The 13,190-nt window shown below is 37.9% G+C and overlaps 1 protein-coding gene across 1 annotated transcript; it reads right to left on the bottom strand.

Annotated features, from left to right (window-relative positions):
• Positions 1-10,676: 10,676 nt before the first annotated feature.
• Positions 10,677-12,877, bottom strand: LOC102247376 (cytochrome c oxidase subunit 7C, mitochondrial). The gene is made up of 3 exons (XM_005871482.2): positions 12,675-12,877; positions 11,641-11,779; positions 10,677-10,823 (listed from the first exon to the last, which is right to left on the bottom strand). Exons 1-2 carry the CDS (start codon positions 12,747-12,749, stop codon positions 11,663-11,665), a joined length of 192 nt encoding a protein of 63 aa, XP_005871544.1. The 5' UTR covers positions 12,750-12,877; the 3' UTR covers positions 10,677-10,823; positions 11,641-11,662.
• Positions 12,878-13,190: the final 313 nt, after the last annotated feature.

The following is a 13,190-nucleotide window of genomic DNA, read 5'->3' as shown; positions in this document are numbered from 1 at the left end:
TCTGACTATAACAATAAAATATTAACTTAATCTCTCCAGTAAAATTTCCTCTGAGAAGTATGTGCAGATTATTATTAATACACCAATATAATACCATTCTTATTTAGAACTCAGTCTTCTGAATGTTGAAACCTGACTGTAGTCTCTGTACACATGCAGTCCTTATCACTGTGCAGATCCCTCCTGAACATAGCCTGAAATGGCCCACTCAGCTCTCTCTACCATTTCCTAAGTGTAATTACAACCCTTCATTAAATTTCAAGTCATAGTCTCCTTTCTCTAGGAAACTCTCAATGGACTTATAAAATCAAAATCCATTCAATCTCTTCTTCACTGACTTGAAATGATTGTGATATATGTGTGTGAGCACACTCACACAAATATTAAAAGGTTAAGAATCTGAAGGATCTGCCTAAATTATTCTTGAGGGCAACTTAAAAATCTATAAAATATATTTTCTATGACACCGAATGAAAATATTAACAAATGTGGCAGAAAATTGGTTCTAAATCCACCAATCTTTACTTCCATTCCTTTTTAAGAATCATTTTTGTTTCTCATAAGTTACATTTTAACAGCTAAATTTTAGTCTTTTTAAGTTCTAATAACATGTTATTTTAGTTTGCTGCTTGGGAAGTTTTCACATTTGCAAATGATGATTGATTTGACTCCAGGGCACTGAGGTCCAAAGTTTTGTCTTAATGAAGATTCCTTCTAACAATGTGATATTTTGGAGTCTATCATCATAATTTACAAACTATACAAAAGAGGGTGTCATAACAACCAGAGCTTAGTGTTCCAGATTTTCTGATTTAGTTTTTATACCTAAGTCATATCATCTCTCTGTATTGTTTAAAACCACCTGTGAAATAAATGAAATGTTTACCTTTAGCATTAAAAAGGAATCTTACAGAATCTCCTGTAAGTAAACATATCTGACAATTCATATATGGATGTCTCTCAATACAAGTATATGTTTATGTGTTACATCCATAATATATATTCAAATATGTGGTCTATTTCTATTCCCCACATATCTATCACTCTAAATTCTGCCTATCCTTCAAGACCCAAACTCAACAAAATTGTCTCAGATATACTATATTCCCAGCTTTCCAATGCTCTCATAGCTCTTTTTAAGCCTCAGTTTCAGCACTTAATCCCATTCTAATTTGTACCTGATTTACCTGTAAGCATTAATCTTAATCCTAGGTGTCTGTGCTCCTGATATAGGGGAAATGTCACCTTGCTTTTCTCAGTGTTTCTCTCAAAGACCACTGAAATACCTTAAAACAGAGGGATAAAATATATATTGAGTGAAATGAATATATCTTTGTCAAGCAATTCCTTGGGCAGAGCACATAGAGTTCTGCTTTCATGGAATACTGACACCCTATGTATATATGCGAATGGGACTGTCTTCAACTTTAGAGTTCAACATTCATCTTATTAAATATTAAAATGAGCTCTCTATAGAGTACTGTCTCTTACTGCCACTTGATTAACTACACTATAAAGTTATTTTATAATGCCAGAGAAAATGCTAAGTATTCAAGACATCAAGAGACTTTACCACAGGTCTTAGAATGTAGAGGCCTTAAGATTTTAAGACCAAAATTAAATTAAATGTAGAGATAGAGAAGCCAAAATACTTTTCATGTTGGCTTATCTCTTGAAGAAGTTTCATTCTCATTTCTTTTTGAAGTCACAATGTAAAATCCAGTCGCTGTATTTTGCACATGTACACAATATAATAGAATTGCTATGGAAGCTAATAAAAGTGCACAAATAAAACAAGCTCATTACTGAAACAAAACAATTAAGGACAATGGGAAGCATTCTTTCCTGCATTTCATCTTCAAACATCTTATATTAAACTAGAAGCCCGATGCATGAAATTCTGGCAAGAGTAGGCCTTCCTTCCCCCGGCTGCCAGCACTGGCTTCCCTCTGGCACCTAGAACCCGGGCTTCCCTTGCAGCCCTGGCTTTGTCTGGAAGGTCATCTGGTCTAATTAGCATATTACACTTTTATTATTATAGATATTCTATCCTTTCACTTTTAATGTTCTAACCTTGATTAAACTCTGATATTCTCACTCTTAAATTACTTCTTCCTGGTTATTCTTCTTTCCCAAGTTTTCTTCTTACGAGGCCATCAGTCAGGTAGTGGCAAATTAATATTGCTCTTGTCACCCACATGCTCACAATTGTAATGGGCTGTAGCCTACCAGCAACCCTAGACCTTAAGTTATCCTATCAACCCTCTCTCCCCCAACTACTGCTTCACCACAGCATTTCCTTTTTGCCACACATAACTATCTCGTCTCATTTTAGGGCACTCAATTAACCCAAGGGCCTCTTCATATTTCACGAAGTTTTTCTTATTTTATCTTCTCTATACTGGGAATGATCTTAATTGAGTACTGACTGTTTACCAGAGACTTTGCTAGGTACAAGGGTTAAAAAAAAAAAGTAAATATACAGGAGTAGCCTTTAAGGATACTTCATTATTTACTCTTTCCTTGTCAATCATTTTTTTGTCTTTCTTTAATGCTACTTAAGATACTCTGAGAAGAAAATTTTCTGATTCACTTAACCTGATGCTGCTTATTATTTTACTCCATTTGATAGCTCTTCAATGGTATTATTTTATCTGCCTTAGGTCAGATTTTCTCTGGGAAATGCCTTGAAAATGCTAGAACTGATATTAATATTCATATTTTCTAAAATAATACCACTTAATAGGTACATTCAAGACATCTTTATGCTTTAAAACTATTATACAAAAATTACATACCCTATAAAATTCTAGGAGAGCCTAATTTAGGATGAAAAAGACCAGAGTTGAACCTTATGGAAGATGGAGACAAGGATGAACTGGGAAAGGGCATGAGGGAACTTTCTATAGTTAAGGTAAAGTTCTGTATTTTAATAGGAATTTGTATTATACAGGTGTATATATTAATCAAAGCACACCAAGTAGTCACTAAGATTTTGTCCATTTCACTATATGTAAATTTTACCTTTTTATTTCTTTGTTTTGTATTTATTTCATAGCTGTTTTATGCCTTTCATTCAGTTCCTTTATTAAATTTCTGGCAAATCTACCCTCCTTAGATATCTTGTAATTTCAAAGCTCATTGTGTCCTTTTTCCCATTTTTGCCTGTCTGATCAGCTATTGCTTCAAGCCAGCCAACACCAACTCCTATTGTAAGATTTTGAATTTTGAATTTAAGGTGCCTTTCTTTCTTTAATATTTGCAAATGTTAAAGATACTTAATTCACACTGAATTGTGTTAACATTTCTTCTGCTCCAAGGGATGGTGTTTTCGAGGGGGTGGGGCAGAATTTTTATAAGCTGAAATAAAGTGCTATAAATCTAAATTTTTTTCTTCTTTTTGTAACTTTGTATGAATACCATCATGTCACCTTGAAATATTACTTTCCTATACTAATAATACAATTACATGTAGCCAGAGTGAGAGTTTGAAGAGGCTAACTAGGTTTTTTAGTTCAAAAACACTCTTTTCTTGTGATATGGTGAAATATTACTGTTTCTTTAATCCGTGTTTTCATGGAGAGGGCCTGGTATGTCTTCTAATTTTTTGACTCTCTGTTTTTACAGAAACTTTAATTTCTCCTTTTTGCTTCCTTTTCTTCATTTACTAGCAAGCCTCCAGGGGTGCATCTCCCTGACACTTGCATTTACTCAGGTGTGGTGTCGTTAGGTTCTGCTCATTTTCAAGTCATAGTAGCCATTTTTCATTCTACAAGATCTCAGGCTGGTTCTCAATATTTTCCCATTCTGAATCAAGTAATTCTGAATTCTGGGATACCAGCAGGTTAAGTTGTCTGAAAATTCAACTCAATTCTGACACTATCTACCCAGACATCCAGACATACCATCAGATTCCATAGATAAAGGGTTCAGTCCCATAAGATTGCCCTCCACTTCAGATGCCAATTGCAAGCCCAGGTTGTGCTTCTGACCCACTGGCTACAAACTGGAGGCTCCAATAACCTCTTTCAATATAGGATCCCAACTGCAAGTGCAGGTTATTGCCTTTACTCCTGACCAACTAACTATAAATCAGAAGTTCCCATGAACCCCTCTTTGGGTATGACTAATTTGCTAGAATGGCACACAGGACTCAGGAACTCTGTTTATTCAACCAATTACTGTTCTGGCTCCCCAACCTGGAAGCTCTCCGAAAACCCTCCCTTTTGAGTTTTTATAGAGGCTTCATTACTTAGATAAGATTCATTAACTCATTGTCCATTAGGGGTGGGGGAAAAATTCAACCACTACCTCTTCTTACCTCCCCATAAATCAAGGGGTGGGAAAGTGCCAACCCCCTATTAAAGGTCGGTTCCTCTGGAAACTGGCCCCCATCCTTTGGTGCTTTCCAAAAGTCACCTTTATGAACATAATCCCAGTTGTGGTGGAAATGGGCTTGTTATGAATCACAAAATGCCCATTTCACCTTTATGGCTTTAAAGTCTTTTTTGGATCTGTGAGGACAAGAGACCAAATATTATAGTGAAAGATGCTCCCATTACTGTTATTGTTTAACAAATTCCAAAGGTTTTGGAAGATAAGCCAAGAACTCTGGATGTCTGAATGCAACCAGTTTTTGAGTGATTTTAATCTGTACCTCAACATCCTCAGTCCCCCTATTTCCAGCCCTCATTTATATCCCATCTGACCCCACTCCATCTTATAAATCACATCTCAGTCACATTAAAGGCATAGATTATGGGTTTATTTGCTTTCCCTACCAATCAGTAAGATTTTGGGGAGGACATGGGAAAATTTAGATTTTGAAGGTGTCTCAGTCCATTCAGGCTGCTATAACAGAGTACCACAGACTGGTGACTTACAAATAACAGAAATTTCTCACAGTTTTGGAGGCTGGGAAGTCCAAGATCAAGTTGCTGACAGATTTAGTGTATGGTGAGGGCGCCCTCAGGGGTCTCTTTATGAGGATATTAATTCCATTCATAGAGGCTCTAATATCATGATCTAATCACTTTCCATTAGCTCCACCTGCAAATTATATTGGGGATTAGGTTTCAACATATGAATTCAGGGGGACACAAACATTCAGCACATAGCAGGAATTTTTCCTTTTTCTGTGATTACTTAGAAATATTTAGAATTCTCTTTCTAAAATCCAGACACTTTTTTTTTCAGACAGTTCATATTAAATCCTATAATGGCAAATATTGCAAGCCAGAGTTTTGCTAGAAATTCATCCTAATGTGTGCATTAGGAAGTATTTTTGGTACTGTAATTGAGAGCAATGTCTCCAAAAGCTTAGACTGTTGGGGGAAAGGCTGCATTTGAGAATTTCAGATTATCTGTTCTTTAATTAAGCAATTAAATAATGAAACCTAGATTACAGTTTCAATTCTGCTACACTGATTTTCTCAGTTTCTGACTGTGAGAAAATCCATGGCTTTTCAAGCAGGTACATTTATGGAGGGAAAGAACTCCATGAGTAGTCCATCGAACCATCAGTAATTACTATCTTCTATGCCCAAAATATTGGTAATTTCATATGGTTCAGCTTAATATCTACCCTGTGTGGGAAAAACGTGATTGATTTTGGTAGTTAGCATGAGAGCTTAAGCATGAATAGAGATTACACACTCTACAGTTCATAGATAAAATAGAACTGCATTGAGCAAAAGCTCTTAGAATGTAATGTGGGAATTTTGTTGATAATATTAATCTGAGTAGATCAGTATTAAGATATAAGCATAATAAATTTTTTAATATATGTATTTAACTGATCATCTCCTATTACTAGGCAACAGGAAAGAATTTCATATACTGGTTCCGAATATACTTGGAAATGCTATTAAACCCAATTAGTATTCATCTTACCTCCATCTATCTAAATGTATCTATTGAAAACCTAATATTTACAAAGCATGGTACTAAGTTGTGGAATCCAACAAAGAAAACACACAAAGCTTATTCTAAAGAATAAGGAGCCCTCTCAGAATCCTGAGTAATTATTCAGTATAAATAATTGTAATATCTGCCTTTTGTCAGACTGGGGAAACTGGGAGGAGGTAGTAAATTTTAGCAGGGATTATCTGAAAAGCTCAAGTAAGAGATGACTTTGTGTAGGAACGCTACTGAGAGTTGTACTGCTTTTCAATGTACAACGTACGATGAAGGTGATTGGACAGGGGAACAAGTGTGTTCTGGCATGATGCTGTGTCAACCTAGAAGGGACTGATTTTTCTAATTTTCACAAAAGTGTCCAATGGGCAAGTAAAGTACATCAAAATGAGAGATTAGGTGGAAAGGCCAGGTAGGTAGCAACTCAAAACTGCAGCTCAAAAACCACTTGAAAAGCCAAAAGCTAATTACCTCCATCATTCTGGCCCCTGTTCACACTTGATAATGCTGAAAGGAGATCTTTCCTTACTACCCTGAGTCAGGCTTTTGTGTGGCACCCAGATTTGTCGCTGTAGATACGATGAATTTTAAATTGGAAGAGTACTTAGAAGATCATTGAGTTGACACAGAATTCTACAACTGAAGAACAAGAGATGTAGAGAAGTAATCCTTTTCAAGGTCATATGGAATACCCAAGTATTTCAATGAGGGTAGGCCAAGTTTTGCTGCATTATCAAATAATCCTCAAGCCCCAGGGTCTTAAAATAATGAAGGTTTCTTGCTCACTTTATACATTTGACAAAGGGTTGTACTCACTAGTATCTCAGGAACCAAGGCTGATAGAGGATATAATCCCAAGAGTAGGAAGAAGGAAACTTGGTAAATTGTACAGTCTTTTAAAGCTTCCATGAAGTAAAACACATTATTTCTGCACATATTTTCATTTGTTAAAGCAAAGAGAACAGAATTCAATTCTGCCATGCACATAGAGTAGACAATGGCATGTTTTTGATAAGCCCTAATGATTAGTATACCAGGTTAGAGAAGGACCCAAATGGCTTATATCCACATTCAAATATGAATTCAAGTAGTCTCCATAAAATCAACAATAAATGATATACTCACTAAAATAATCTTCACGGTACCAATACAAATACATAGAAATTAAGTGGCTACATTCCTTCTGGTTTATAAAATTTCAGTAGCTATGGGAACAAAACTATTTTATAATAAAAAATTTTTAAAAAGTGTTGACGTGAACAGAGTATAAGTCATGTCAAAGCTTTCATTGCTTGCTATAAATTATATTCTATTGAAAAGAAACAGAAAAAAAAGTATAACACTATTTCTCATCTCTTCTATAATTAGCTTACTGTTAAGTTCTACTCTAAAGACCTGTGGTATGGACTTTATTTATTGGATATCCTATACAATAAAAGGGTAATATGAATATGCAAATCGACTGAACGGCAGAACGACCAGTCGCTATGATGTGCACTGACCACCAGGGGGCAGACACTCAGCACAGGAGCTGCCCCCAGCCCACAGGCCCCCATCAGGTGAACGGGGCCTGCCGGCCAACCTCTTGGTCCCTCCCAGCGGCTGACAGGCTCCGATCGCCTGATGGCAAACGGGGAACCAGGGCCGGCACAGGGGAAGATGGCCCTGATTGCAGGCCAGGCCTAGGGACTGTACCTGTGTACAAATTTTGTGTGCCGGGCCTCCAATACTAAAATAAAGGCTTATTACATTTTTACACTTGGGTTTATCTTTTCAGGGTATTATACAAAATAGTTACAGCAAGTACTGTCTTTTGCACACCAAATCACCACTTTTTTCTCCCTATTAGAATCCTGATTTGTTTCGTGTTCCTTCTTCCACATAAGAGTTGGGAGTAAAACCTAATTGATCAAATCTAAGGACTGTGGTGCCTGCCATTCCATGGGCTAGTGTTATGTTTAGAAAAGGACAGTAAATGGTGAATGAGTCTTCTGGTGGGTTTTTAGGAAGCCTGTCTTCATTCTTAAAAATAACTTGAAACAGTAATTTTTCTTTCTGAATACTGTCAAGTCTGAATGGAATACCTATACTGTAGCAGTTGTCTTATGACAAGGAAATAGTTTAGGAACAACAGGCTAAGACAGGCCCATTAATTCACTGAGCTGTCTTTTGTTATAGAAAAGAATACATTCCCTAATTCTTTAAGCCAGTGCGCTTCTTATTTGCTGGTCTGAAACCAGCAAGATCAACAGCTACTATTAGAATACAAATTAACACACACTTTCTTTAATCAAGGAAGGTTGTCTACAAAGTATATGGATGGAGTAAATGGTATGATCAGTGATATAACCGTTACATTTTGGCAGAAACTCATAATCTGAGACTGCAGTAATTGGAATACTTCAATATATATTTGGAGAACCCAACTCAGCAAGTTACCTGGGAAAAGTTCATTTATATTCAGAAAACATTGAAACATACACCATTTTGGTGTATGGACTAGGAGGCCTGGGGTTTGCTCTTTTCAGGTAATTTTATCATTCTTGGCTTCAATTCAACAATCCATTCAATAACCGTGCATTGACCACTAAATTATACTTGCAAGATACATGAATAAATAAAAGCTTCTCTGGTCTCAGAAAGATCACAAGCTGGTATGGGAGATATGTATGGAAATCAATAATTACAGTACATGCTGAGGTAATCATAAAGCTGTTTCCTGGGTTTCACATTCCATGTGAAATGTTTGGGATAATGGGGAGGAACCAGCAGGGAAAAGCTTTACAGAAAAGAGGGCACTTGAGCTAAGTTATGGTACATAAAACCATTGGAGCTGTGTGGCCAGGGTGACATGCTAAGAAGCTGGAATTTTACTGATGGTCACAGCTTATTATGACGACTTGCATTTTAGTACTGACTCCAGGTATCTTTCCATTGCTACTATTAAAGGATCTGCAGGACAGCTGGTTAGAACTGCAGCTAGAGGAATTGAAAATAGCAACCTAAAACTGCAGAACAGCTCTGGGATTAACTTGAGGAATTTATACCATGAGCATTTTAGCTTGAATTATTTTTTTTAGTACATAGGGGGAATATATATATATATATATTTTACAAAATATTCTGTAGTTTTAAAAAATCCAATCCAACACAAAAAATTTATTCTGGATTCACAAGCTAATATGAAATTGTGAGTTTTGTGTCAAACTGGCTGGGCCATGGTATTCAGATAATTGGTCAAACATTGCTATGGTATTTCTGTGTTTTTGTTTTTCTTCTTCATAATGTGGGTGAGCCTCGTCCATTCAGTTGAAGACCTTAATAGAAAAAAACACAAAAACTTCCCTGGAAGAGGGAATTCTTCCAACAGATGCTTCGGACTAAACTGCAGCTCTTCAGTGACCCCACCACATTTTGGACCTGTCAAGCCTCCACATTTGCAAGAGCTAATTCCTTAAAATAAATCTACACACATCAGGTTGCTTATTATTTTGGAGAATCCCAATATAAAAACTGAACATTTGTCTACCCTCCATCACTCCATATTCTTACACAGTAAAACCAGCCCACTGAAGCCTTTTTATGGAAATGGGGCAATCCACTGCTGGTTTTTTTCATTCATGTACAGCAGGTCCCTGAATGTTTCTGTTATGAGAAAATATTCTGGGTCAGCGCCATTGTGTGATTTGCACCTTCTTCCCATTTGTTTTTCCTGGGTAGTACTCAGATTTCCTCCCTCATCCCGAAGATGTGCAAGGTAATTGGCTTATCTCAGTTGTGCCAGTGGGACAGTGTGGGTGTGTGCTGGGATGGAATTCCTTGCACCCTGAGCTGCCCAAATAGCCTCCAGCCACCAGCAATCCTGAACTGGAATAAGCAGGTTGGAAAATAATTCTCTCACATATTTTTATTAATCTTCCTTACCAGTTAACTGCCACACGTCCAAAATGGAAATCATCCCCACACACCAGTGGTTCTCAACCTTCCTAATGCCTTGACCCTTTAATACAGTTCCTCATGTTGTGGTGACCCCCAACCATAAAATTATTTTCGTTGCTACTTCTTAACTGTAATTTTGCTACTGTTATGAATTGTAATGTAAATATCAAAGGTATTCCAAAAGTGACCAAATTGAGATGAAAATACTTTCTAATTACTCTTTTCTTTCCCTAATACCCCTAGGAATGAAGTTGCTACACTTTCAAGCCGCCTTTCATTACTCAAATTCGATTCATGGGTACAATTACTAGAGCTATCTTTTAACCCATTTCTACTAGTCAAAGCATCAGAATAAATTGATATTTCCTATATTCTACCTTACATGCTACTTCATTCCATTTCAAATATTGTATTTCTTTTCAGTCTAAACAAGACTAATATTGGCTAGTGGCACATTTATGAAGACAAAAATTTTAGTTTTAGGGAATAGTCCTAGAGGAAAGTATGAAACTCTTGAACTTATTAATCTGTATACAACCCTGGTTTTCCTCATAAGTAACTATCACTGAGGCAGAAAAACTAATGCACTCCTTCAAAGTAAAGGGGAAGACTGAAAGTAATTTTTTTCTCTCCCTTTAAATAAAAATTAGTATAGAATTAAAAGTCAAATTTGCATGTATAACATAAATTGCCAATAAGGTCATGACCTAGCAATCAAACTTAAATATCAGATTTTAAGACCAAGACATAAGCTAAATCACATATATTTTGGTCAAGAATCTAATATAGGGATAATACCCAAACGAAAAGGTACACATATGCTCAATTTATCACATTTTGTATTTCAGAGAAGAGGCATTAAGGATTCATGCCATACGTTTATTTACAAACACATCTAGTATGTTGAGTTCAACATTTTGATCCATTTTTCAAAGAGACTGCATCTCTTAAAATGCTCCTCTTCATATCTGTGAATAAAAACACACAAAAAACTAATGGTAGTGAAAAATCCCATTCATTTACCAGAAATTGTGTAATTTCACCAATGTATTGTCTGTCCACCACAGTTTATGACTGGTACATCAGAAAGCGTTTACAGTATCATGACTTCATTCATACTGATTTGCTTCATCATATGCACCAAACTCTTTCCATATTAATGGCTTGGACAAATAATTTTCCCTCTAAACTATGACAAAGTCTTTATTTTCCGAAGTATACTTTGGAATTTATTCCAATTACTCCACAGAGCTTCCTTAGTGTCATTTTTGAGGGAAATTCTGGTTACAATAAACTAAATAAATCTGTTCTTCTCACACAGGAATCTGCTAACATCCCAGGCCACAAGACTCCCCTGGGCATATATTAAAATATATTGCCCTCAAGATGGACTAATAATCAGTTTACTAGAACTTTCCTGGTTAGACAGTGTTACCTCTGGCTAAAAATCCCGATCCACCACCACTAGCTATGAAATATTGGGCAACTTAACACTTTTAATGTCTCCAATCAGGTACCAATCATCTACTTCACAGGCTTGCTAGGGAGCCACATGAGATTATTAATATAAAGCAAACCCAACCAACAATAGTACTAAATAAACCCTGGCTTTCGGGTGAAGAAACACTTGTTGCTAGGTTTATCAACTTGTCTTCACCAATGCCACATACACACTTAACTTCAGGAATATATACACATATTTTTGGAAGAAGAGGTGGAGGACACAGGAAGAAATAAAAGGGAAAGCACTGCTTTGGGAAAATTAGAAATCCATTAATTAATTACCTGTATCTTGGATTAAACATCCTTATTTTTTAAGCAGTTGGTGTCTTACTATAAAAAAAGGTGCAGCAAATCCTGATCCAAAGTATAAAGTCATCATGACTAGTAACCGCCACTTGTTTTCCACCGAAAATGGCAAATTCTGTTGGGAAAAGAAAACATGCAACAAAAAGAGCTTCACATCATCTGACTTTATAGATCACCAATAAGTACACAGAGGATAGACTATTTTCCCATTTTACATAATCTATCATTGCACCCTTTTAAAACATTATCTTTCCAATCCTATGACCTTCATCATACATAACACTAGAAAGTAAAAAAATAAAATAAAATCTGGCTCTGTTGAGCAGTGGTCTTAAGAATCGGGTGTAAAATAGTGAACTTTCTCTTTTATTTTAGAAAATCAAAAATACTCTCCAAAGGTAAGTTTGGAAACAGCATTGTTCTGGTTTACTATTTGTTGAAAACTAGGCCCTAGTTAAAGGAGGCACGGGCTACCGAACTGCAGCACGGAGCCTGGTTTTTCATAGCCAAGCGGCACCCCCTCAAGGCCGTGTCGCACGCAGGCCTGCGCCGGGAGCCCCGGGAACCCTCGGGGGCTGCTACTAACCACCCGGGTCAGGCTGTTCACCCTCGAGGCTAAGCCCATCCTCGGCCAACGAGGGCTTAACTTAGCAACTAGTTAGAGAAGATTCGACCCACAACCACAGGCCCTCGTGCCGTCTTCATTCATTCCCGGTGACCTCTAGTCCGACCAGCCGACAAGGTCTCCACGACCCGCCGCAGGTGCTGGCGGGGGAGGGGGCCTCCAGCTCCACCTGCTCGTTCCTTTCCTGGACGAAGCCGCGCACCCAGGGTCCTGGGCTTCCCCCCCCACCGGCCCAGGGGGAACTCGAATGCTAGTCGGTGTCCCAGGCTCAATTCCGGGCTGACCGTCTCCCTTCCCACGGCCCACAGGCGGCCCTGGGTTCAGCGAGGAGCGGGCCGGTGTCCGCTCTCCCCCACCCCAACGACCCCGGCCCTGCCACACTGACCTTCCCTGGGCCCTCCTCATAGTGGCTCCTACGGACCACAGAGGTTGTGAACCTCCGAATGCTTTGGCCCAACATTTTCCTGTTGGAAGGCCGGCGAAGGTGCAGAAACCGAAGCAGGAGATATGGCGGTATCACACCAGCCGTTTTTTTCACGACCTTGTTCCCTTCCTTCAAGGACCGAAAGGCGAGATGGGAAATGGGGCAGAGCTCTCCGAAATCGCGTGAAGTGGCGAGCGCCGGGTTTTGTGGGAGTTGTAGTTCTAACCACTGGACGCCATGTCGAGCCTGAAGGATTATGGGAAATGTAGTCCTGGGCCAGTCTCAAGGAAGACCAGAACCTACACTGCCTCCTATGAGTAGTGATTGATTGGTTCAGACCTGAGTTCTTGACAAGTTTCTTGGCGTCTTGTTTTCTAGAAAGATTATTATTATTATTATTATTAATCCTCACCTGAGGATATTTTTTTTCCATTGATTTTTAGAGAGTGGAAAGGAGGGTGGGGGAGGAGAGAGAGA

The sequence above is a fragment of the Myotis brandtii genome, unplaced genomic scaffold, assembly GCF_000412655.1.
Source record: "Myotis brandtii unplaced genomic scaffold, ASM41265v1 scaffold344, whole genome shotgun sequence".
Lineage (NCBI taxonomy): Eukaryota > Metazoa > Chordata > Mammalia > Chiroptera > Vespertilionidae > Myotis > Myotis brandtii.
This window is presented reverse-complemented; position numbering and strand designations above follow the sequence as displayed.